At 34.4% G+C, this 25161-nt stretch overlaps 1 protein-coding gene across 3 annotated transcripts in view; it reads right to left on the bottom strand.

Annotated features, from left to right (window-relative positions):
* Positions 1-25161, bottom strand: part of LOC134708025 (glutamate decarboxylase 1-like) — a 154005-nt gene that overhangs the window by 12291 nt on the left and 116553 nt on the right. For all 3 annotated transcript variants that reach the window (XM_063568267.1, XM_063568266.1, XM_063568265.1), the window contains exon 13: positions 9611-9700. In XM_063568267.1, coding sequence (XP_063424337.1) covers positions 9611-9700 — 90 coding nt within the window. The remainder of the gene's footprint in view (positions 1-9610; positions 9701-25161) is intronic.

Below are 25161 nucleotides of genomic sequence, written 5' to 3'. Positions count from 1 at the left end.
TCCTTTACGCCCCCTTTTTTAGCTCACCTGGCCCGAAGGGCCAAGTGAGATTATGCCATCACTTGTCGTCCGTCGTCGTCCGTCGTCCGTAGTCTGTCGTCTGTCGTCGTAAACTATTTCAAGAATCTTCTCCTCTGAAACTACTGGGCCAAATACTTCCAAACTTTAACTGAATGTTCCTTAGGGTATCTAGTTTATAAATTGTATCCGAGGTTTTGATTTGTCAACAAACATGGTCGCCATTGCTAAAAATAGAACATAGGGGTCAAATGCAGTTTTTGGCTTTTAACTCAAAAACCAAAGAATTTAGAGCAAAACTGACATGGGGTAATATTGTTTATCAGGTCAAGATCTATCTGCCCTGAAATTTTCAAAAACTCGTTGTTGGGTTGCTGCCCCTGAATTGGTAATTTTAAGGAAATTTTTCTGTTTTTGGTTATTATCTTGAATATTATTATAGATAGAGATAAACTGTAAACAGCAATAATGTTCAGCAAAGTAAGATTTACAAATATGTTCAGAAATGGTCAGTTGACCCCTTTAGGAGTTATTGCCCTTTATAGTCAATTTTTAACCATTTTTTGTAAATCTTTGTTATCTTTTACAAAAATCTTCTCCTCTGAAACTACTGGGCCAAATACTTTTAAACTTTAACTGAATGTTCCTTAGGGTATCTAGTTTATAAATTGTATCCGAAGTTTTGATCTATCAACAAACATGGTCGCCATTACTAAAAATAGAACATAGGGGTCAAATGCAGTTTTTGGCTTATAACTCAAAAAACAAAGCATTTAGAGCAAATCTGACATGGGGTAATATTGTTTATCAGGTCAAGATCTATCTGCTTTTCAGATGAATCAGACAACCTGTTGTTGGGTTGCTGCCCCTGAATTGATAATTTTAAGGAAATTTTGCTGTTTTTGGTTATTATCTTGAATATTATTATAGATAGAGATAAACTTTAAAGTGAGCAATAATGTTCAGCAAAGTAAGTTCTACAAATAAGTCTATCTGACCAAAATTGTCAATTGACCCCTTAAGGAGTTATTGCCCTTTAAAGATTTTTTTCACAATTTGTTCATCATGTTGACTTACTTTAAAAAATCTTCTCCTTTGAAACTGCTGTATCAATTTCAGCCAAACTTAGGCTAAATGAGTTTCATAGTATCTAGTATAAATTTTATATTTTATTTCCTTGTATGTCAAGAAACATAGCTTCTATGGCTAAAATAGAACATCGGAGAAAATGATTTTGTTTTGCTTTTGAAGAAAATAGGACGATCCAAAAAACATTTAAATAAATTGAAAAGCCAAAATAATCATTGATGAGAGATTTAACCAAAAGAATTAAGGTGAGCGATTCAGGCTCTTGAGAGCCTCTTGTTTTTTATTCCAATCGATGTTGCTGATGAATTTTGCGGGGAATCCCCCCCCCCCCTAATTTATAGATTTGTCATATGGTATGATGAAATGGTCTTATGGTATGGTGAAATAGTATTATGGTATGATGAAATGGTCTTATGCACTTGATATTAAAATATGTCTTTATAAGATAGTTATATGACATATTAGTATGTCAAAATTGTTTCATATTATATCGAGATGATCGTATAGTATACTAATGTATCGTTATAATATACTGGGGTGACAAAATAGTATTAAAAAGTTGCTTAATGTTATATTTAGATGTCTTTGTAGTATAAAATGTATCTTCATGACATAGCAATATCATTTAATAGTTTAGTTAAAGCCCCAGTCCAACTAGACCACGATCGCACCACGCTCACCGCGATCTATATTAAATTCAGATCGTGGTGAGGTCGCGGTATGAGCGGCATGAAAATGTAAATTTTCGTTGCTTTCACGATGCTACTATGTCCTCATTACGCTTATACAACAATCCCGCTACGATTATACCACGTTCTCATCGCGCTTATTCTGCGACCTCACTACGCTCATTAAGATCTTTTTACGCTCATCACGTTCATACTACGACCATACAATGAGTTATCCGATTGCAACATGATCTTACCACGCTTCTTCCGATTGTAACACGATCTTACCACTCTTCTACTGCGATAATATCACGTTCTTACCACGATTGTACTCAATCATACCGCGATCTTACTACGTTCTCAGCAATAACGTCAACATTGTGTTCCTTATCAATACAGTTCCATTCCTTCTAAAACAATTTTTATTGAAACGCAGATTTCGCGGAAACAATACAGTCATGCCACCAAAATCTACTAGAACACGAGGGCGTGGTGGTACGGGTTGATGTAGAGGCAGAGGGAGCTATAATAGAAACGAATCCCGATCAAGCAGACATGTCGGACCGACCAATCCAACTAAATAACAACCTATTGCTGGCCCATAAAGCTCGAAATGGCGATATTTTAGTAGACGATAGCAGAGATGACACATATATGTGTCAATAGATAAAGGAATATGTGGTATGAGTCCCAATGAGACAACTCTCCATCCATGTAACAATTTATAAAAGTAAACCATTATAGGCCAAGGTACGGTCTTCAACACGGAGCCTGGCTCACACCGAACAGCAAGCTATAAAGGGCCTCCAAAATTACTAGTGTAAAACCATTCAAACGGGAAAACCAACGGTCTAATCTATATAAAAACGAGAAGCATGGTTGAGTCGTTAGAGAATATGGACAAGACGTCCTAGTTACATAAAGACAAACAAAACCTGGAGAGATTTAATATATTTTATGTGATAATTATAATAAAAATGATAGTCGTAGTATGAATGTAGTCAGGTCGTTAGAAGAGCGTAATGAGGATGACAAGGGCGTGCTAGAATCGTACTATGGTCTTGAACAGCGTGATGTAATCGTGGTATAGTCGTAGTGTAAACGTAGTTGGGTCGTGGTGAGAACGTGATGGTCGTAGTAAGGTCGTAATAACGTCGCTGTGAGATCGTAGCGCAGTCTCACCGAATAGAAACACTCTTTCGCTACGCTCATGTTACGATGATACAGCGACCTTTGAGATCTTAATACGACCTTAGTGCACTCTCACTACGCTTCTACTACGACCCGATTTCTCCACGACCGCACCACGATTGTTTTGAACAAATGTAGTTCCATGTTATATCAAGATGTCTTCATAATAGGAACTTTTATCTTCATAACAAAGTGAAATGACAGAATAGTATAAAAAGGTAGCTCCATGTTGTATCAAATTGTATTTATAGTATATAAATGTATCTTAGTGATATAGTAAATTGACAGAGTATTATAGTCTAATGTCCTTATGGTATAGAACATTGATTTTGCTTCATGATATATCTTTACTCTTAATGATATGGTTATTGTTATCATAAGGCAGCTGTGGCGTTCCATAGTTTACTTCGGTATAAGTAATGGTTAGTACGAATGAGAACGGTCTTCAACGGAATAGTACGAACCGTCATATTTCTATAATTTACTTGTTATTCATCATTTCTATTTGGCAGTTAATTGAGATTATTTTTCGATATTGTTAATTAAATCATTTATCTGTCTGTCTTTATTATGTGGTGTTATTCGTAATCCTCGGACCAATGATATGTAGCAGTTCTTGAAACATATTTAGGGCTATTCTTTCAAAGTTCTTAAATGTAGCTGAATTTTCCGCACACAATTGAGTCATAAGGGGCTCAAACTAGCTATGGATAGGGAGGTCAGTCCCTATGCCACCATCTACTCTGTCATCTCTACGTCTGTCATCAAGTATCTCGACCCTGCTCTATTATTTGGTGCCATATCAATATCGAGTTCCAGCCAATTATTTGCAAGCAGCAGTTGTTGATCATTAATTTGGGATAAATATTGTGTACACCTCAACGTCAAGACACAGAATAAGTAGCTATATGACCTTATAGGTATGAAGTATTTATACAGAAGCTAACCTTATGTCAGTCGCTCTTCCGCGTTACAGACGTAATACTGTGGATTCATTATTATTCGTTGGAACCAATATTCGTGGGTTTTTTGGGTTTCGTGGGTACTGGTGAACAACGAATTTTAATATTCAACGAAAAACAAATTTCTTTAAGGTTGTATCCAGACTTTGGCATAACCTTTAAATCAAATATCAACGAAAATTCGAGGTTTCCACAATCCACAAAAATTGGTACCAACGAAAATAAAAGAATCAACAGTTTTCCGTATTTTATCGTGTTGTAACGTAGTAAACCGTAATAGACTCTTAGAACCCTGGCTGATACCTTGCTATCCGTATCAAAACGTAATAAAACGTGCCGTTACGTGGCACATTCGTAACAAATCGTATTGTATCCTTAACAATACGTGATGTAACCGTAATAGTACGTAGTTCTCCGAAACTTACCGTAGCAATCATTTGGGCCTAGGAATAAGGACGGATTAATACAGTTTTGATAGGGACTAAAACGGATTAGTGCGGTCTTATACGGTTTAATACGGAGTTACTTCGGTCGTTTGACCCGTGGTCAAATTTTGCGCATGTTCAAAAATTGTCAAGCATATGCAAGTATTACTACGATCTACTATACTACTGTAACGTGTAACCGGACGATCAATGGATCCGTATCTGAATTAATCAGGATTTCAAGTGTTCAACTTCAATTTGCACCACAACCAGTTGTCCTATTCAAAACAATTAACACATCCTGAAATTGATTCACCACAAAAACTATATACACAGCACAATGCACATAAATCAAAATGCAAGGTGAAGTATCTTATTCACAATGCATAAACACACTGTAGCATAACAGAATATATATATACACAATGTCACTATGCAATCACTATGCAACATGTATCAGACCGATTTATTCACAACGTCACTAACATATTACTATGCAACATGAGTACGGGCCTTTATTACACAATGTCACCAACAGATTACTTTGCAACATGCATCAAGTACGTATCACACAAAACGTATGAACACAAAATCACATATATATAACTTCTATTTACAACGTCCACCAATATTTAATCTCACATTGTTAGTCTGCAACTAACCACAATGACACATTTACACATGAACAAATACTTCAATTCACAAGGAATATACATATAAACACAGCTGAACTCACGCACTAACTATCTCCTTGAGTTCACACACAATGAATATTATCCAACTGGTAAGGTTTAACACAGTGCACTTTCACGAATACACTTCCACAATATTACAACTTGCAACACCAGCAAGTAAACACCTTGTATTCTCACTAATACAAATCTATGAAGTATTCACACTTCCACATAGTACAACTTGTAACACCAGCAAGTATACACCTTGTATTCTCATTAATACAAATCACTTATATATCAGATTTACTTTATACATTGTATCACAATCACTATTGCAACATCCACATATAAATCCGAACACTTTTTATATATCCTTTGGAATCACTTATTTCACTCTACTTACCAGTTGGAATATTTAATCCTGATGTTAACACTTCATCGGTCCACATATAACTGACAAAGTTTCATATATATGGAAGTGTTTAACGACCTTGACTGGCTTTCTAGCCCTCGCACGGTCGGTGACAAAGTTTCTCTGTCTTGAGCTGGCTTATATACTACCATATGGAACGGTCCATTATACGTGAAGGGGTGAAAATGAAGACTTTACCAAAATTAGGGGTGTTTTAAGTGATAGATGGTGCTCCAACTATGGAGAAACTTAAATACATATAGAAACACAATTAACAGGGAAAGACAACTGGAGTTTCACATCAAAATAAATAAACTATGACCGATTTTCGTTACACTACGTATGATTACGACAACAATACTGATATCTACGGACTAATACAGATTGCCACGAATGATGCCGGATAGTATCCGTAGCTAATCCGGCTTCAAATTCGTGAATGTGTGACCTAGGCATATGGCAAAATGTATATATAGAAACGCATTCCAAAAGAAATGCAATATTTTAATAATTTGCCGAACACGTACTCACTCACGCACGTCCCTCCCCCACACATATCTTTAACTGTAATTCACATTTCCACTTACCCTGGATGATAATAACGAATTGGTATTAAATTTTAAGTAGAAATTGGCTTCTAAAATGGAATATGTAGCAAAAGTGTTCATGGAATAATATATACAAGATGAAGAGAGACGGATTATGAACCCTTGTGTTGATTCAATTCATAACATATGGAAATTTTATAGAAAATTCACATTCTTTTCCCTTGTACTCTTATATATGGCAATTCGGTGCTATCTATGAGTTCGTTTAGACAAGTTTATAAATTAAGATATGACTTGTGATAAAACAAATATAAATATGGATCAATTCAAATACATCTTCTAGGATGTGGTTGACTTTGTTGACGCAGCAAGATTTTGTTTGAAATTTGATGGTAGTTTAGGACGTTTGTAAACAAAAGTGCTTGCACATCATAGAAAAACAAGTGAGTAATCTATGTTTAGAATTTTATAACAAAACTGTCTTTTTTTAAAGTCTGTGGATTTTCTACCAAAATCTTGTTATATTTGCCACAAAATCACCTTTTTCTATTAATGAAACAATAAATAATAGTTTACCCTCAGTTTATGTTCAAAATAGTCCATCTGTATTATTCAATATTTTTGCTGTTTTTATACTATTGCAGTTTGAAAATTTCGTAATTTGATGGATACAGAAGGGGTCGTAAACCACAGGCACTTGATTCTATCCATACGATGGTCGACTATCCATATAAATAGAAGAAAGTGGCCAACTAATTTATTTTTACGGTCACGACAGTCTCCGTTTATGACACTTTTAACGCATCATGTAAATATAACGGAATTTGATGAGACTGTTATTAAAGTGAGAGGGTTATCGCTATAGAACCAGGTTTAATCCACCATTTTCTACATTTGAAAATGCCTGTACCAAGTCAGGAATATGACAGTTCTTGTCCATTCGTTTTTGATGCGTTTTGTTATTTGATTTTGCCATGTGATTATGGACTTTCCTAATTGATTTTCCCCAAAGTTCAGTATTTTTGTGATTTTACTTTTTTGTACCCTTTAGATTAATGCAAAAAATCCCTACCGTATATGAATCGATTCAGTGAATATTTTCCGTTAACACTAAACTAATTTTATATCCCCACAGTGTTCCTCTTTACGGTAAACTTATCATTGTTCACTAAACCATGGCGAAAATTTGAACTACCAACTTTTTAATTTATCTACTTCCGGTTGACATCACAGTAAATTATTATTTTTCCATTGGGTTTCTCTCCCCTAATTCTTATGAATCTCAATGTGTTTTTTTACCTCCAAAATAAATGATCGAGATACCATATTCATTCAAACTTTTGACGATTTAAAACTTGCAGATAAACAACGTCCTTAAATAAAACAAATATGCTTAAAAAAACTAAGATCCCTATATATTTTTTTTTATATCAATCTAGTATTATCGAGTTTATTCAAATTTGTTTCTGACTTTTTGGTTATTTCAATTACAACGATAAATAGAGAATAATACATGGCAAACTCCGTATCATATGTCGTATCATCCCGAGACATCAATATCAGCTCAAGGGCCATTTAGTATACGCTTTATCATATATTTCAACAGAAGAGTATTATATTATATGAAATGTTTTCTTATCGCAATGGGTTATCTTCAGTTCTACTTTTGACTTGTTTCAAAGGCATTAAAAGGTCTTGGCTTTTAACTAGCTGTCAGTAACTGCGAGTACTCTCAAATCGTATTTTCTTGTTAATTCGACCTGTTGATACTGTTTATAATGTTTTTTTGTTATTTTTTATTTATATGGATCTTGTCTGTACAGCTTTGATTATTTGTAATATCTTCAATTTTTCACTTATTCTTACAACATTTGTATAAACTTCAAGATTATAAAAAAACGGTTTTTTTCTAAAGTAAACATTGATTGGTTAAATATTTCTCAGTGATGTCCTGTGTTTGAATTTGTTTGTTAGCGTTTTGGTCATGAATGTTTGTCTCTAATATTTAATTAACTGTGCATTTGTATTCAGATATCGCAGATCAAATTTATTCGTTCAATGTGTAATCATACGTTTTTTGATTGAGTTTAGTCTGCCAATTGATATTTTATCGTATGTTTTTCTATGTTGTAATGTTATGCTATTGTTTCAGAAAAAGGGAGAAGGTTTGGATCCATTAAAACGTTTAATCCCGCTGCAAATGTTTGCACCTGTCCTAAGTCAGGAATCTGATGTACAGTAGTTGTCGTATGTTTATGTAATATATACGTGTTTCTCGTTTCTCGTTTTGTTTATATAGATTAGACCGTTGGTTTTCCCGTTTGAATGGTTTTACACTAGTAATTTTGGGGCCCTTTATAGCTTGGTGTTCGGTGTGAGCCAAGGCTCCGTGTTGAAGGCCGTACTTTAACCTATAATGATTTACTTTTTAAATTGTTATTTGGATGGAGAGTTGTCTCATTGGTACTCACACCACATCTTCCTATATCTATTTAGTTAAGTGTCAAAGAAAAATATTTACTGAATCGATTCATATAGGGAGGGATTTTTTGCATTTTAAAATTTAAAGGGTACAAAACGCGTCCGAAGCGTAGACTGTCATGACCTAAAATAAAAATCGTTAGCCACCTTCTTCTATTTATATGGATAGTCGACCTTCGTATGAATAGAAACAAGTGCCTGTGTCATAAACCTCAAGAAGAAATACTTAGAGTGTAAAAATTCATTTTTAACAACAAAGAAAAATTAGATATTTTCTATTAACACTTTGATAAATATATTAATGAAAGACATGCTCAGTTAGAGAGAAAAAAAAGATGATACAAAATAAGGGGAAAAGATAGTAACAAAATATTTGTAAACAGTTTAGACTTATTAAGAAGGGATATAATTACGATAATGTTGTCAAGTCATTAAAGATTGCATATTTTGGTGTTAATATTGAGTCACTGATGAGGTCTTTGCGTCGGAACTAAACACATTTATTCTAAAAACAGTTGTTGGCATGACACGGGTTATGTTTTTCTCATATATGTTATGATGGTATCATACTAAACCCCTAACGGGAAGGATTGTGCCTGATGTTCATATGATGAAATCATAATCTTTCAGTCAGTTTAATTGAAGTCTGGAGCTGGCATGTCAGTTAACTGCTAGTAGTCTGTTGTTATTTATGTATTATTGTCATTTTGTTTATTGTCTTTGGTTACATCTTCTGACATCAGACTCGGACTTCTCTTGAACTGAATTTTAATGTGCGTATTGCTATGCGTTTACTTTTCTACATTGGTTAGAGGTATAGGGGGAGGGTTGAGATCTCACAAACATGTTTAACCCCGCCGCATTTTTGCGCCTGTCCCAAGTCAGGAGCCTCTGAAATTTTTTTAGTCTTGTATTATTTTAATTTTAGTTTCTTGTGTACAATTTGGAAATTAGTATGGCGTTCATTATCACTGAACGAGTATATATTTGTTTAGGGGCCAGCTGAAGGACGCCTCCGGATGCGGGAATTTCTCGCTACATTGAAGACCTGTTGGTGACCTTCTGCTGTTGTTTTTTTATTTGGTCGGGTTGTTGTCTTTTTGACACATTCCCCATTTCCATTCTCAATTTTAACTAATGACCTTGTTCAAGTGTGTTTTTCCCTCATCGTGTTCATCTGTTATGACAATCCTCGAAGGTATATACCAGAAACATACATTTGGCCCTTCTATCTGAAAATTAAAAATAGAATATTATTTTAAAAAACCTGCAGGTTTAAGACGGTAGAATCTGGTCTACGATAACTTACAAATTGTTTAAGTACATCAATCATGATCGTGTGTTCTCACACTTACAGAACATGACATGAGTTATAAGGTTTATAGTTTGTTCAAAGTTGACACCTTAATAATGTGGTATCCATTTATTGGCAAACTTTATACACTAATTGTGCATGCGTTTTATCTTTTTCTCCACTCTGATTTTTGCATTTGGACTTATAGTTTTTGTTTAAATTATTTTCCCAACAAAAAAGACAGGGACACTCCAAAAAAAAAAGTCAGACAAGGCCAGATGGTTACAAGAGCGCATTTTTTTTTACCCCAGTCGGTACTCAGAATAAAAACTTTAAGCCTCCTGATTGGATGAGGACGGATGGAATTATGCTTTATTTGAAAGCTTATCCATTATTGGTTTGAAAATAGGTGAGCATTAAATTCATAATTCACAATGTGTAAAAGATATGCTTCTTTTGACGATTTAAAACTTGCAGATAGACAACGTTCCTTAAATTAAACAAATATGCTTAAAAAAAACTTAGATCCCGATATTTTTTATATCAACCTCATATGTTCAACGTTTAAATTTTTCCTTTCTCATAAATTGGTCATATTATAACTTTTATTTTTATTTTCATTCGAATTAAATGGTAATTTAAAATAAAATTATAGTTTATACATATTTTGATAAATTCCAATGGTTAAATTTCCCCTGGTTTGTTTTCATTAATGTTAAGGTCAGCTTGTTAGCTTGTCAGCTTGACAGTTCTGTTTTAATTAGAGATTAAGGGATAGGTATTATATCATAGATGGTAAACAGCTTGATGACAGCATGGGTGTTATCAGACATGTCAGAGAATCATCTGTATATAATTTTAATAGGATGGTCAGTTGTCGTTTGAGCATTGCACTGTTAGCAGTCATATTTTTACTTGTGGATAATTTATTCATACAATTTTACGTTTTGTTCTCTTCAAGTGTACAGTTTATTAATTGTGAATCAAAACTGGACATTATGTTTTAATAGATTATACGTGTTTTCATTGGACTTGTCATCTGGAAACATATTCATATAGGAGTTGCGTTCTTACCATGGATAATAATGTTTGTACTTGTTTAACGACTTCATTGATCAACCTATCCTAGTGATTGTTTTGAATTTTTTGCCGTGATGGGTCCGGTCAGTCGCAGACCTTCGGGACAACCACAATACAACCCAGTATTGAAAGAAAATTGGACTCTTTTAAGACTTCGCCAAGATGTAACTAGATTAATTTAAAAACTTAAAGTGCCAAAAAAACGCTAAAAGGTTGACCTTAGTGAGAATTCTTAATAGTGTTGAAGACTCTTCGTATAGTGACAATACAACGGAAACAGTGGATATATCAGACATATCAGATGAAGCAAATACCATATATGGTGGTGCGCGATCTCATAATGCACCAGTTAGGATTCAAGAGGATCACGTGGCTCCAACTATCACTTCATCAAATGAAGAAAGAACTCTTATAAACTTAGTTTCGAGACTATCGTCGACCGTACAGTCTCTACAGCAAAATGAGTCGGCTTTAAACGGGAAGATGAACTCTCCATTAGTGGTACAACCTAATACTCGTCAGGAAGAAGTAGCTGTCTCTACTTTCACTTCAACCGGAAGTGGGCATAGTGAAGATATAAACAACTCGGGGAATTCCCATAATTTGGAGTCGGCATATGCATCTTTAAATAGAACCACAATACCAGCAGCGGCAGCTGGAAGTGCAAACCAGGAAGCGAGAAGTGTGAGAACGTCTAAGGGATATTCAGCGGAAACTCTGCCGTTCGTGGAGACTATTTCTCTCCAGCTGAGGAAGAACATAATATCAGATGGAGAAATTTCGAAAGCTGGCACCAAAAGCAGATCAGATACCCACACCTTGCCTAGCTCCAGCTCATTTGATGATGGTCTAATTAAACAAGTTGAAGAACTATGGGAGGCATCCTTATGTATAAGTACTAGAAAGACTTATAATTCTGGATTTCTATGTTTTAAAACATTTATGGCTATGACTAATCAGCATCATATAAATAGTGTGACTATAATAGATGAAGATTGTTTAATTTATTTTGTAACCTATTGCAAGAATTCTCTTAAGCTAGCCCATGCTACGATTAAATTGTATTTAGCAGGAATTAGGCATAATTATTCGAGAATAGGACATCCTGACCCTTTGTCAAATTGTGCACGCTTAGAGTGTATATTAAGAGGTATTTAAAAGTCTCAGAACAATGTTAAACAAAAGAGATTACCTATTACATCTCAAATTTTGAAACAATTGTGCTGTATGTTACAGCAAGGAGTTTTCTCTCCATTCGTCGACTTAATGTTACAGTGCTCTTTTAATCTAGCTTTTTTTGGATTTCTCCGATGTGGTGAATTTACGTATAGTAGTAAAATTGCCAGGCAGGACACACTATTAATTCAAAACATTGATTTTGATTTAAATTTTCAAAATTTCACAGTACATCCGAATTCCTCCAAATGTGACCCATTTCGAGAAGGTATTAACATTACTATTTTTAAAAAATGATATTTTCAACCCAGTTGATTTGATGAGAAGATATATACAAGTAAGACATGGAGCTAGGCCAGATTCTTATTTATTTGTTAACGATGAGTATAATAATACGGGGCGCCGAATGGGACTCTTGTGGTTTTATACAAAATTCAATTCTGTCATAACAAAATCATTTTTGTCTTACAAAACTATGTGTTACAGACTTGTTTTGTGAGAACTTCAATTTTGTGATGACAAAATTCATTTGTGTAGACAAAATTCATTTTTGTCATGACAAAATTAATTTTTGTAGACAAAATTCATATTTGTCATGACAAAAGTCAATTTTGTCTAAAAGGTATGCAAATATAAACATATTTGCATACAAAATTGACTTTTGTTACCTGATATGGAAATTAAATCACAAAAGTCAATTGTGTGAGGTACGATTCAATTTTGTGAGACAAAATTGACTTTTGTGAGACAAAATTCAATTTTGTGAGACAAAATTCAATTTTGTTAATTTTGTTGAGACAAAAGTCAATTTTGTCAATTTTGTTGAGACAAAAATCAATTTTGTTGAGACAAAGGTCAATTTTGTTAATTTTGTTGAGACAAAAGTCAATTTTGTCAATTTTGTTGAGACGAAAGTCAATTTTGTCAATTTTGTTGAGACAAAAGTCAATTTTGTCAATTTTGTTGAGACAAAAGTAAATTTTGTGACGACACTTGTGACGACAAAATTCACTTTTGTAACAACAAAATTGACTTTTATGAGACAAAATTGACTTTCGTGAGACAAAATTGACTTTCGTTAGACAAAAATCAATAATCAATATTGTTGAGACAAAAATCAATTTTGTCAATTTTGTTGAGACAAAATTCAATTTTGTCAATTTTGTTGAGACAAAAGTCAATTTTGTCTCACATTGGTCAATTTTGTCTCACAAGAGTCAATTTTGTCAATTTTTTTGATCACATTGGTCAATTTTGTCTCACAAAAGTCAATTTTGTCAATTTTGTCTCACAAAAGTCAATTTTGTCAATTTTGTCTCACAACAGTCGATTTTGTATGCAAATTAGTTCACAGAAACCACACTAAACTAATTTGAATACAAAATTCACTTTTGTCGCCCAATTTTCAAATTAGGTAACAAAAGTCAAGTCTGTCTAACAAAAATGAATTTTGTCATGACAAAAGTGACTTTTGTCCGCTGATAGATAATTTTGTATGACAAAATTTTAAATTTATAGTATTATACAAATTTTGTTAAACTGAACTCATTTTTGTTGAACAAAAGTCACTTTTGATCGTACAAGATTGAATTTTGAGTACAAAACCACAAGAGTCCCATTCGGCGCCCCGTAAATAACGCTCCTTTGTCTAGAGATACATTTATAGCTCTGCTTCGAGAGTCCCTGTTCAGATTAGGGTATAATGATAGTAAATTTTGTGGTCATTCTTTTCGAATTGGTGCTGCTACATCAGCTGCAGCGGCAGGGGTCGAGGACCATATTATTCAGACTTTAGGTAGATGGTCATCCGATTGTTATATAGGTTACATGTGTTGTTCCTAAATTGACACATGTTCGGTACTATATCAAAGAGTTATAAAAACTACATTTTGTGAAATCTTTTTAGTATGTTTTTTTTTTTTTTTTTTTTATATGTATATGTATCATTTCTTGGGGGCTTTCACTCATGCTACTCGTTTCAATTTGGCCTACTTAATTTCAGGGAAATTTTTTCCCCCCAATTCATTAATACATTTTATAATTTATTTAGGCTTATATTTGTTTTATTTAAGGGTGATATTAAGTTATTTTTGTACCTGTTGGAATCTAACGCAGGAATTCTCATTTTTCAAATTTATACTTGTCTGGGCTCTACCAGTCAGGTTCTAATAGTACCTGTTGGGATCTACCGCAGGAATTCTCAGTTTTCAAAATTCATACTTGTCTGGGCTCTACCACTCAGGTTCTAAAAGTACCTCTTGGGATCTACCGCAGGAATTCTCAGTTTTCAAAAATTCATACTTGTCTGGGCTCTTCCACTCAGGTTCTAAAAGTACCTGCTGGGATCTACCGCAGATATTCGCATCTTTCAAATTTATACCTGTTTGGGCTCTACCAGTCAGGTTTCTTAAATTATTTTTTCACCTGTCAGGGCTCTACTGCAGGTTCTTAAATTGCATAATTTAGACAATTTACTTTTTAATTAATTTAAAAATTGTTTTGAGTAGGTAGTGTTTTTCCTATGGTTATTTTTATTTGTTTTATTGTAAGTTTTAACGAGTAGCCCCCTAGAAAGCCAAATGATACATTTATTATTATTTTCATATGTATTTAGTATAAAAGATGTAGAAATGATTGTGAAAATGATTTTAGTATACTGTGTATACAATAGTGTTTTAGTATATTAGTTTGTTAATAAAATTAGAATAGTTATTATAAAGTTTTGCGTATAATATCAAGTATCCAGTACGGCAAGATAAATGTTCCATCCTAGTTGAACATTTTCTTTTCTACTCTAAGCATCTATAGAAGTATAGATAAATGTGGTATGATGCATGAGACTAGTTATTGTCTATAAGGACACATCAACTATTCTTGTGGTATGGTATATGAGACTTGTTAGGTTTTAGGCGGAGATTTCTACTTGTTTTAAGTGGTATGGTACTTGAGACTTATTTATGTACTTTAAAGACATTTACATTTGTATGTGGTATGGTATATAAGAATTGGTAGCATTTATTAGGAGACATCTATTGTTCCTTGTGGTATGGTATAGGAGACTTGTCAGTGTGCTTTAGAAGACATCTACTGTTTTATTGGTATGGTATATTAGACTTGTCAGTGTTCAAGGCGACCTCTATTGTTCTGAAAGTTATAGATATAAATTTTAATTTAAAATTAAATTATAGTTTATACATATTTTGATAAATTCCCATGGTTAAACTTCCCCTGGTTTGTTTTCATTAATGTTAAGGTCAGCTTGTTAGCTTGTCAGCTTGACAGTTCTGTTTTAATTAGAGATTAAGGGATAGGTATAGTTTATTGAACAATAGTGGGAATGATACAGATGTGTTAACAATGGTTAAGTTGTTGGAAATTAGGGACATAAGGTCCAAATTACAAACAGACAAACAAACCTGGAGAGCTGTTATAAAGCTGATGTGACAATGGCCATGAGCATGGGAAGAACTCAAAACGGTCGTAGTCTGAACGTCGTCAGTACGTACTTGACGAACATGATGAGGACGACATGATTATGCTAGAAACGTACTATGGTCTAAAACAGCGTAGTAAAAATGTAGTATAGTCGTATTAGAGGTGTTGTTGAGTCGAGAGGAGAACGTGATGGTCAAAGTGTGAAATTCACTATCCTATGAAATTAAAAAATCTAAAAAACTATATCTGCATTCAAATACTCTGTACATCTTTTCCAATTACAGAAATAGTGCTATCATCAGCAAAAGATGTAGATACATTTGATAAAGTATTTGAAATTGATATGACTTGTTGTCTATCAGCCAAATACGAAGTAAACCAATAAATTGAATTATAAGAACATTTATATGGTTGTATTTTTTTAAGGAGCAGTTTATGATTTAAAAGATCAAAAGCTTTACACAGATCTAAAAATACTACCCCAACTAAATTTCCTTCATCAATGGCTTTTAACCATTTATCTAACAAAGAAGTCATAGCAATTTGACAGGAATGGTTTGCCCGAAAAACGAATTGCATGACATACAATAGATTATATTTGTTTAGAAAATTTATGAAATGAGTTGTTACGTGTCGCTCAAGAATCTTAGACAGTAATGGTAAAATTGCAATAGGTCTGTAGTTAAATACATCATTTTTTAACCTTTATTTTTCAAAACTGGTAGAACTTTAGCCAGTTTGAATAACGATGGGTATACTGATTATCTGATGCTTAAAATACAAATGTGAGATATTTGAAATAAAATCAGGTGTGAGGACAATTTTAAAAACTTTGCATTGATATTAACAAGACCTATTGCTTTTTCTCATCAAGTGTGATTAACTGATGGAGAACAAATTCATTCGTTATTTGAGGTATGGTAAAAAAGACATTTTCTGGTATACGACATGAAATATAATTATCATTTTTTCCAGAACAACTGGTGCTTGAGTTTGAATTAAGATTAACATTTTCAGTAATATTTGTAGACAATTATTGAAAGTATCAGCAATGCTCTTATGGTTTGTAATTGGTTTATTGTTACAGTCATTTAAGATTGCATGTTGATGGTAATTTCCACTACCATTTACATTATGCACGTGTTTCCATAATTTACTACTGTTTCCTTTTTCATACATCAGTAAAAAAAATTGCTTTGAATTTTCTATGAGGTATTTAACCTTCAAGTTGTTTCTTCAGAATTTATAGTTATACATATTTTGTTTTCTTATGATTATAATCACGTTTTTTCATACCCTCCTTAATTTCATCATTTATCCACTCATTTTGATAAACAGGTTTAACTCGCTTTTTAATGAGTGGAGCATGATGATTCAACACTTCAGTAAAAATATTTATAGCGCTTCATCAGGATCATGAATTTCTAGTATACTGTCTAGGGGACACTGAGATAAATGGTGAATAAAATCAGTCTCATTGAAATGTTTTGTAGATCTATAAGTTATATAATCATGAATTTGCTTTTTCTTTTTAAACCTTCTATTATGAGAAGTATATACTGGATAGTGATCACTGATAGAATATTTTGGAACTTTAATGTAATTAATATTTTCTGACATATTACAATTAACATGGTAATTTAAAGTGTATGAATTTTTTGTTACTCTGGTAAGATCTCTAACCATCTGACTCATGTCGAAAGTAGTTTTGATGTGTGACCACTATGGATGTTTTTTGCTTGACATTACATCCATATTAAAATCTCCTATAATAATAGTTTCCTTATCTTCGGTGTCAACTTTTAACAACATGGTTTCAAATTTAGTAACCCAGTCAGCATGGCTGTTAGTTGGTCTATATAGTAATTACATAACCTAGTTCCAATCGGATATGGTTGAAGTGAAACGTGATGAGCTTAGTAAGATCGTGATAATCGTAGTGAGGTCGCATAATAAGCGTGGTTAGAACGTGGTTAAAGCGTAGCAGGATCGTTGTAGAAGCGTAATGAGGACGTAATACTTTAGTCCCACTAGGCCACGATCGCACTACGATCTGTGTTAAAATGCAAATTTTGACTATTGTGGTGCGATCTCACAGTAGACACCGTGAATCATCGTACAGCGGATAAAGATACTAACAAAACGTGCATGATCGATTTTGAACTGACACGGTAACAAAAATCTGTGTTTTGTTTTATAAACATTCAGTGCATATTTGCTCAACACCTGAAATTCCTGCTCCAAAATATTTTTCGCATCGACTTTTTCCTATTTGTAAGACGACTTTGATATTCTAATTAGAACAATTAACTTGTAAATGCGCAATTAGCTGTGAAAGGCAACACCAACTTTCAATTTACAATTGTCGAGACGTTTACATGTTCTATCTGAAAGAAAGCTAATACAGGGCAAAAGTTATACTTACCAATCATGAACCTACATGCGATTACTCATTCCTTGAAACTTTTTGGGTAATAAACGAGGACGAAAATTTAGTTTTTGTGTACGGTGTACAGAAACTTAACTATGCACTGTACAAAAGGATTTATGTGGTCAGCTAAACACCGTACACAAAGCTTCTTTTTGGAATAAAATATCGAAAAAAACATATACATGAAAGATTTCAATGCCAATTATTTAAACAGCTATACTTGTTACATACACACAGTGGCCTTCTGTCAGAAAAAAGAGTTGCAATGAAATGAATTATATCGGATGAGACGAGTGCCAACTTCTTTGCAAGTATTTTCACATGTTTTAGTAATCGTTCTTGTTTTGGGAAAATAACGAGACATCTCTAATCGTCAACATACGACCAAATCATTTCTTAAAACAAAAGTTATGTTTAGATTGAAGTACACATTGAAATTATGTGAACAAAACAAATATTCTCGTTACTGTGTAAGGTCAAAATCGATCACGCCCGCTTGGTTAGTACCTATATACGCTGTACTGATAATACACGGTGGTATAGCACGCTCTGTAACCATCTGACTCATGTCAAAAAAAATTTGGATGTGTGTCCACTTACGATGTTTTTTGCGTGACATTACATCTATATTAAAATCTCCCATAACAATAGTTTCCTTATCTTCAGTGTCAACTTTTAACAACATGGTTTCAAACTTAGTAACCCAGTCAGCATGACTGTTATGTGGTCTATATACATAAACTAGTAAAATAGGCTTTTGATGATCATTATTAAGTTCTATTCACATTGACTCAATTTCTTGCATTTCCAAATCATCCCTTCTAAGCGTATTTATTTGTTTTGATGTATAAATTGAAAGCTCAACCCCAGATTTATCAATTCTGACTTTTATATGTAAATTGTACCCTAGAATATTAATCTCTTTATTTTTGACACTATTTGACAAAACTTAAATGCAAGTTTTGACGATCGTGGTGCTATCGTTCACTTAAATATCGTCATTCGAGCTTGAGGGACCAGCAATAGGTAGTAATTTAGGTTGGATTGGTCGGTCCGACTTCTCAGTTGGATCAGGATTCGTTACTATCAGAGCTCCATCTGCCTCTACTTCTACCCCTTCCACCACGCTCACGTGTTTTAGTAGATTTTGGTGGCATGACTGTTTCCGAGAAATCTACGTATTAATCAGAAATAAAAGGAATGGAACAGTATTGATATGGAACACGGTATAATCGCAGTAGAAGCGTGGTAAGATCGTGTTGCAATCGGATTACTCATCGTATAGTCGTAGTGATAACGTGATGAGCGTGGTAATATCATGATAATCGTAATGAAGGCGTGGTGAGAACGTTGTAAAAGCGTAATGAGGACGTATTATCATCGTGAAAACAACGAAAATTAACACTTTCATGCCGCTCATACCGCGACCTCATCACGAATTGAATTTATTTTAAGAGCATGGTGCGATCGTGGTCTAGTGGGACTGGGGCTTAATAGAAAGAAGGTAAAATCACAAAAATACTAAACTGAACATCGTGAAAACAACGAAAATTTACATTTCCTTGCCGCTCATACCCCGACCAAACCACGATCTCAATAAATTTTAGATCGCAGTTTCAAGGTAAGAAAGTAAAACTAAATTCAAAAATGAGATTTCGTACGTGGACACCTTGTACATTTGATTCAATGTATTTGTTAAAACTTCCAAACACGCACTAGCAGAAGTATCAATATTTCTTTACCTTAAAAATCCCCCCGAAATGTGAAAAATGACTGACTGACTGACGGTTTCCTGCCTTTGTGACCGATATACTCATCGTCTGTTCGGCTTAATGTAAATAAACTCATCATATATACAAGGATCGAAATTTCATATTTACGCCAGACGCGCGTTTCGTCTACAAAAGACTCATCAGTGACGCTCGAATAAAAAAATGTTAAAAAGGCCAAATAAAGTACGCAGTTGAAGAGCATTGAGGACCAAAATTCCTAAAATTTTTGCCAAATACACCTAAGGTAATCTATTCCTGAGGTAGAAAAGCTTAGTATTTCAAAAATTTAAAATTTTGTTAACAGTAAATTTATATATTTATGAACATATCAATGATAACTCAAGTCAACACAGAAGTGCTGACTACTGGGCTGGTGATACCCTCTAACGCCACGCACGCTGTTCCTACAACCACTGTGATTTAAAACAGAATCTTCAAAATTTCCTCCGCAAAAGAAAACAAAATGTTAACAAACACTAACCAATATAAAAACTAATTCAGTATGTGTTTTCCTTTATGTTCTTATAGCTCTTGGTCAAATGCTTAGCAATATATTAGTATATTTGAGGATTAAAACAACAAAGCAATGTGAAAAAAACGGATGTCCAACGTTACATTTTTGAACAACTGTTTCATCTCTTATGTATAGTGCTCCTATTTTTTATTCTCTGATCTTCCCGAAACTTAGCAGAAGCAACGAAGTGTGTCAGTTCTTGGTTAAATTAAAACCATTCTTTTGTCGAATTTCGTTGGACTCGGTGGCTGCATATTAAGCGGGAATAAGAAAAATGTCCAATGACGTTTTTCGTTGACTTAACGGCTGAAAGGTAGTTTTATAAGTAGATAATATCTAAAAAATGTGGGATAATTATAACATCTACCGAAAGAACCAACATTTGCCTCATTGTTCGTAAGTTCAAAAATTGCAGATTCTATAAAACCATCTCTTCACAGTGGGTTTTCAAGCGGTAGCCATTTTGTCCAAGTTGATATTTCATTTGTCCAAGCAATAAATGCGAGTTTTTTACCTAAGATTTATTAAGTAATTTATAATTTACCAAAACAAAAGTTAGATACACGAAAATAACATAAAGTCTAGATTCTTTTTTTATCAACTGCATGTTTGAGACTTACAGGAATAAAATGCTACGAAACATTACAAAACGGTAGCCATTTTCTCCAAACGTCGAAAAACGTCGAAAAATCCAAACCAACGCTTTTGTTTCGACGTTACATGTGCAGTTTCATTGGATATTCCTGAAACTTTAAAAAACGAATCGCGTGGTGAAATTAAAAAAAAAAATGATGCTTGTCGAAAAAAACACCACCCAACGGTGCATGTTGTGAATGAAACGGAGGTAACTGAAAGACTTATCGGAAACAGCGACAAAAACAGTTTCATTGAATTAATGCAACCCCGTATTATACGGACGATTCAGTAGAAGATTAGTACATTTTAAAAGCAAGCAACTTCAAATGACTGGGAAAGTATTTTTCGAGATTGGGATATAATAATTTTATTTAATGGTTGTATTTCGACAAGTTATGTGTCAAGCAAATTTTTAATACAATTCAACTCAAATTATTCAAGGGTAAATATGTTTTTTATTTACTTGCAGAGTGTTGGATATATTTGTATTAAGGTTGAATCAAGATGTGAAAAATTTACAATGACAGATGATATTATGCACCATGCAATTTTAGCAGCCTGTGATTAAAGTTTTGTTATAATTTATTTATTGTAAACCGCATACTTCTGTCCCATTTTCCTTCCTTCATGTTTATTACTTACGACAGTACAACATTTTAAGGTGAATTAGGGGTAAAAATTATTTATTCAATTTCCACAAATTGAGGTACATATTTTCATGGTTAATTGACATCACAAAAGTAATAGAGACAGATTTAGAATCAACCAACTACATAAAAAAAACCAAATGAAACTTGCAAATTGTATAAATCTACGTCAAAAGTTTCAGAAAACCCTCGTTGTCGTCGTAGTGGTGTAACGTCGTGTTGTAGGAACATCGTGCGCAACGCTTCTGGGAAATACATCTCCTCCAGCAGCGGCATCGACCCAGTGGTTGTAAATAAACTCATCATAGATCCCAGGATTGAATTGCATATTCTCGCAAGACGCGTATTTCGTCTACAAAAGTAAACCAACTAACTCGTACATGTTATAACAAAAAATGTACAAAAATTGGCTAATACCGGCGTCACACATTAGCGTATAGCTCCAACGTACGCCGGGCATGTTAAAATATCATATACGCTGCCAATACGCTAGTAATTTTGGATGCATTTAAAATGTCAATCATATCTATATCGTGTGCACAACCGGCTTTAAGGGCATACGATACAGTTTTGATCCCATATTTAAAGTTTGATGAAAATTTCCATATTGACTATTTTTTGCCTGATTAATATATATCAAATATGTAACAAAAAATATACCTTCATGTGCTACTTTTTGAGTTACATGAGGTCGAAATTTTGTATATTTGCTCAAAATTTGTATTTGTGGCCGTATTTTCCCTTCCGAAAGACATAACTTTTTTTTTATTTTAAAAGAAAAACAAAAATTGTTTTTTGTTAAATAATTTGTAATTTCTGTATTTTATAAGTATTCTTAAAATTTATGCATTTTTAATTCAGAAATCACTCATATTTATCAAATGTTCATGAATTGAGAAAAAACGTCATTTTTTGCTGTATATTTATCAAAAATTAAAAACAATTGCCCTTTTTAAGAAATAATTCATGGAAGCCATAGATTGTTGGAAATTTACACATGGTCTGGGCCGTGATATTCGAATTTTATCGATAAATTAACGAATATCACGACCACGGCCATGTGCAATTTTCAACTATCTATGACTTCCATGAATTATTTTGATTTTAATTGGATAATACCCTAGTCCCATTAGGCCACGATCGCACTACGATCTGTGAAATAAATGCAAATAAGGATGATCGTGGTACGATCGTGAAGGTCTCAGTAAGGTCGTACCTCGGTCGTGGTGAGGTCTTCAAGATCGTGAAGAGCGTTGACGACTTTGAACATGTTCAAAACAATCGTGGTACGGTCGTGGCGAAATCAGGTCGTAGTAAAAGCGTAGTGAGAGCGCACTAAGATCGTAGTAAGATCGCAAAGATCGCTGTACAATCGTAGCGAGAGCGTAGCGAAAGCGTGATTCTATTCGGAGAGATTGCGCTACAATCTCACAGCGACGTTATGACGACCTTACTACGACCATCACGTTCTCACCGCGACCCAACTACGCTTGCACTACGACTTTACCACGCTGTTCACGACCATAGTACGATTCTAGCACGCCCTTGTCGTCCTTATCACGCTCTTCTCACGACCTTACTACGTTCACACTACGACCATCATTTCTATTGTCATTTTCACATAATACCCTAGTCCCACTAGGCCACGATCGCACTACGCTCTGTGAAAAAAAATGCAAATATTGATGATCGTGGTACGATCGTGTAGGTCGCAGTAAGGTCGTACCACGTTCGTGGTGAGGTCTTCCAGATCGTGAAGAGCGTGGACAACTTTGAACATGTTCAAAACAATCGTGGTACGGTCGTGGCGAAATCAGGTCGTAGTAAAAGCGTAGTGACAGCGCACTAAGATCGTAGTAAGATCGCAAAGATCGCTGTACAATCGTAGCGAGAGCGTAGCGAAAGCGTGATTCTATTCGGAGAGATTGCGCTACGATCTCACAGCGACGTTATGACGACCATAATACGACCATCACGTTCTCACCGCGACCCAACTACGCTTCCACTACGACTTTACCACGCTGTTCACTACAATAGTACGATTCTAGCACGCCCTTGTCGTCCTTATCACGCTCTTCTCACGACCTTACAACGTTCCCACTACGACCATCATTTCTATTGTCATTTTCACATAAAATATATAAAAAAACTCCCTAGATTTTGTTTGTCTGAATGTATTTATCCATTTGCTCTAACGGCTCAACCATGCTTCTCGTTTTTATATAGAATAGACCGTTGGTTTTTCCCGTTTAAATGGTTTAACATAAAGTATTTTTTGGGCCCTTTATAGCGTGCTGTTTGGTGTGAGCCAAGGCTCCGTATTGCAGGCCGTACCTTGGCCTATAATGGTTTACTTTTATAGTTTTTACGTTGATAGAGAGTTGTCTCATTGGCACTCATACCACATCTTCCTATATATATTAACACATCTGTGTTATCTCTGCTATCGTTCACTAAAATATCGTCATTTGACCTTTATGGACCAGCAATAGGTTGTAATTTAGGTTTGATTGGTCATCTCTTGATGACAAGTATTATACTACTTATGTGTATAGTATCAGTTTAATTGGAGTCTGGAGCTGGCATGTCAGTTAACTGCTAGAACATGTAGTCTGTTGTTATTTATGTATTATTGTCATTTTGTTTAATATTTTCTTTAGTCACATCTTCTGACATCAGACTCGGACTTCTCTTGAACTGAATTTTAATGTGCGTATTTTTATGCGTTTACTTTTCTTCATTGGCTAGAGGTATAGGGGGAGGGTTGAGATCTCACAAACATGTTTAACCCCACTAATGTTGCGCCTGTCCCAAGTCAGGAGTCTTGTACTATTTTTAATTTTAGTTTCTTTGAGTTTAGTATGGCGTTCATACTTTGCTCCCTCTGCCTCTACATCAACCCCTACCACCACGCCCATGTGTTCTAGTAGATTTTGGTGGCATGACTGTATTGTTTCAGAGAAATCTCCGTTTTAATCAGAAATAGAAGGAATGGAACTATATTGATATGAAACGCAATATTGACGGTATTGCTGATAACGTAGTAAGATCGCGGTATGAACGTAGTATAATCGTGGTAAGAACGTGCTCTAATCGCAGTAAGATCGTGTTGCAATCGAATAACTCGTGGTATGGTCGTAGTGAGAGCGTGAAGAGCGTAGAAAGATCTTTATAAGCGTAGTGAGGTCGCACAATAAGCTCGGTGAGAACGTGGTTTAATCGTAGCGGGATCGTTGTAGAAGCGTAATTAGGACGTAGTAGCATCGTGAAAGCAACGAAAATTAACATTTTCATGCCGTTCAAACCGCGACCTCACCACGATCTAAATTTATTTTAGATCGCGGTGAGCGTGGTGCGATCGTGGTCTAGTGGGACTGGGGCTTAAAATATATATGAAAAAAACTCCCTAGATTTTGTTTGTCTGAATGTATTTATCCATTTGCTCTAACGGCTCAACCATGTTCTCGTTTTTATATAGATTAGACCGTTGGTTTTTCCCATTTAAATGATTTAACATTAGTATTGTTTTTTTGGCCCTTTTTAGCGTGCTGTTCCGTGTGAGTTCAGGCTCCGTATTGAAGGCCGTACCTTGGCTTATAATGGTTTACTTTTATAGATTTTTACGTTGATAGAGAGTTGTCTCATTGGCACTCATACCACATCTTCCTATATATATTGACACATCTGTGTCATTTCTGCTATCGTTCA

Source organism: Mytilus trossulus, chromosome 2, assembly GCF_036588685.1.
Source record: "Mytilus trossulus isolate FHL-02 chromosome 2, PNRI_Mtr1.1.1.hap1, whole genome shotgun sequence".
In the NCBI taxonomy this organism is placed as follows: Eukaryota; Metazoa; Mollusca; class Bivalvia; order Mytilida; family Mytilidae; genus Mytilus; species Mytilus trossulus.
Note: the sequence above shows the minus strand (reverse complement) of the source record. Positions and strands in the feature narration are given on the sequence as shown.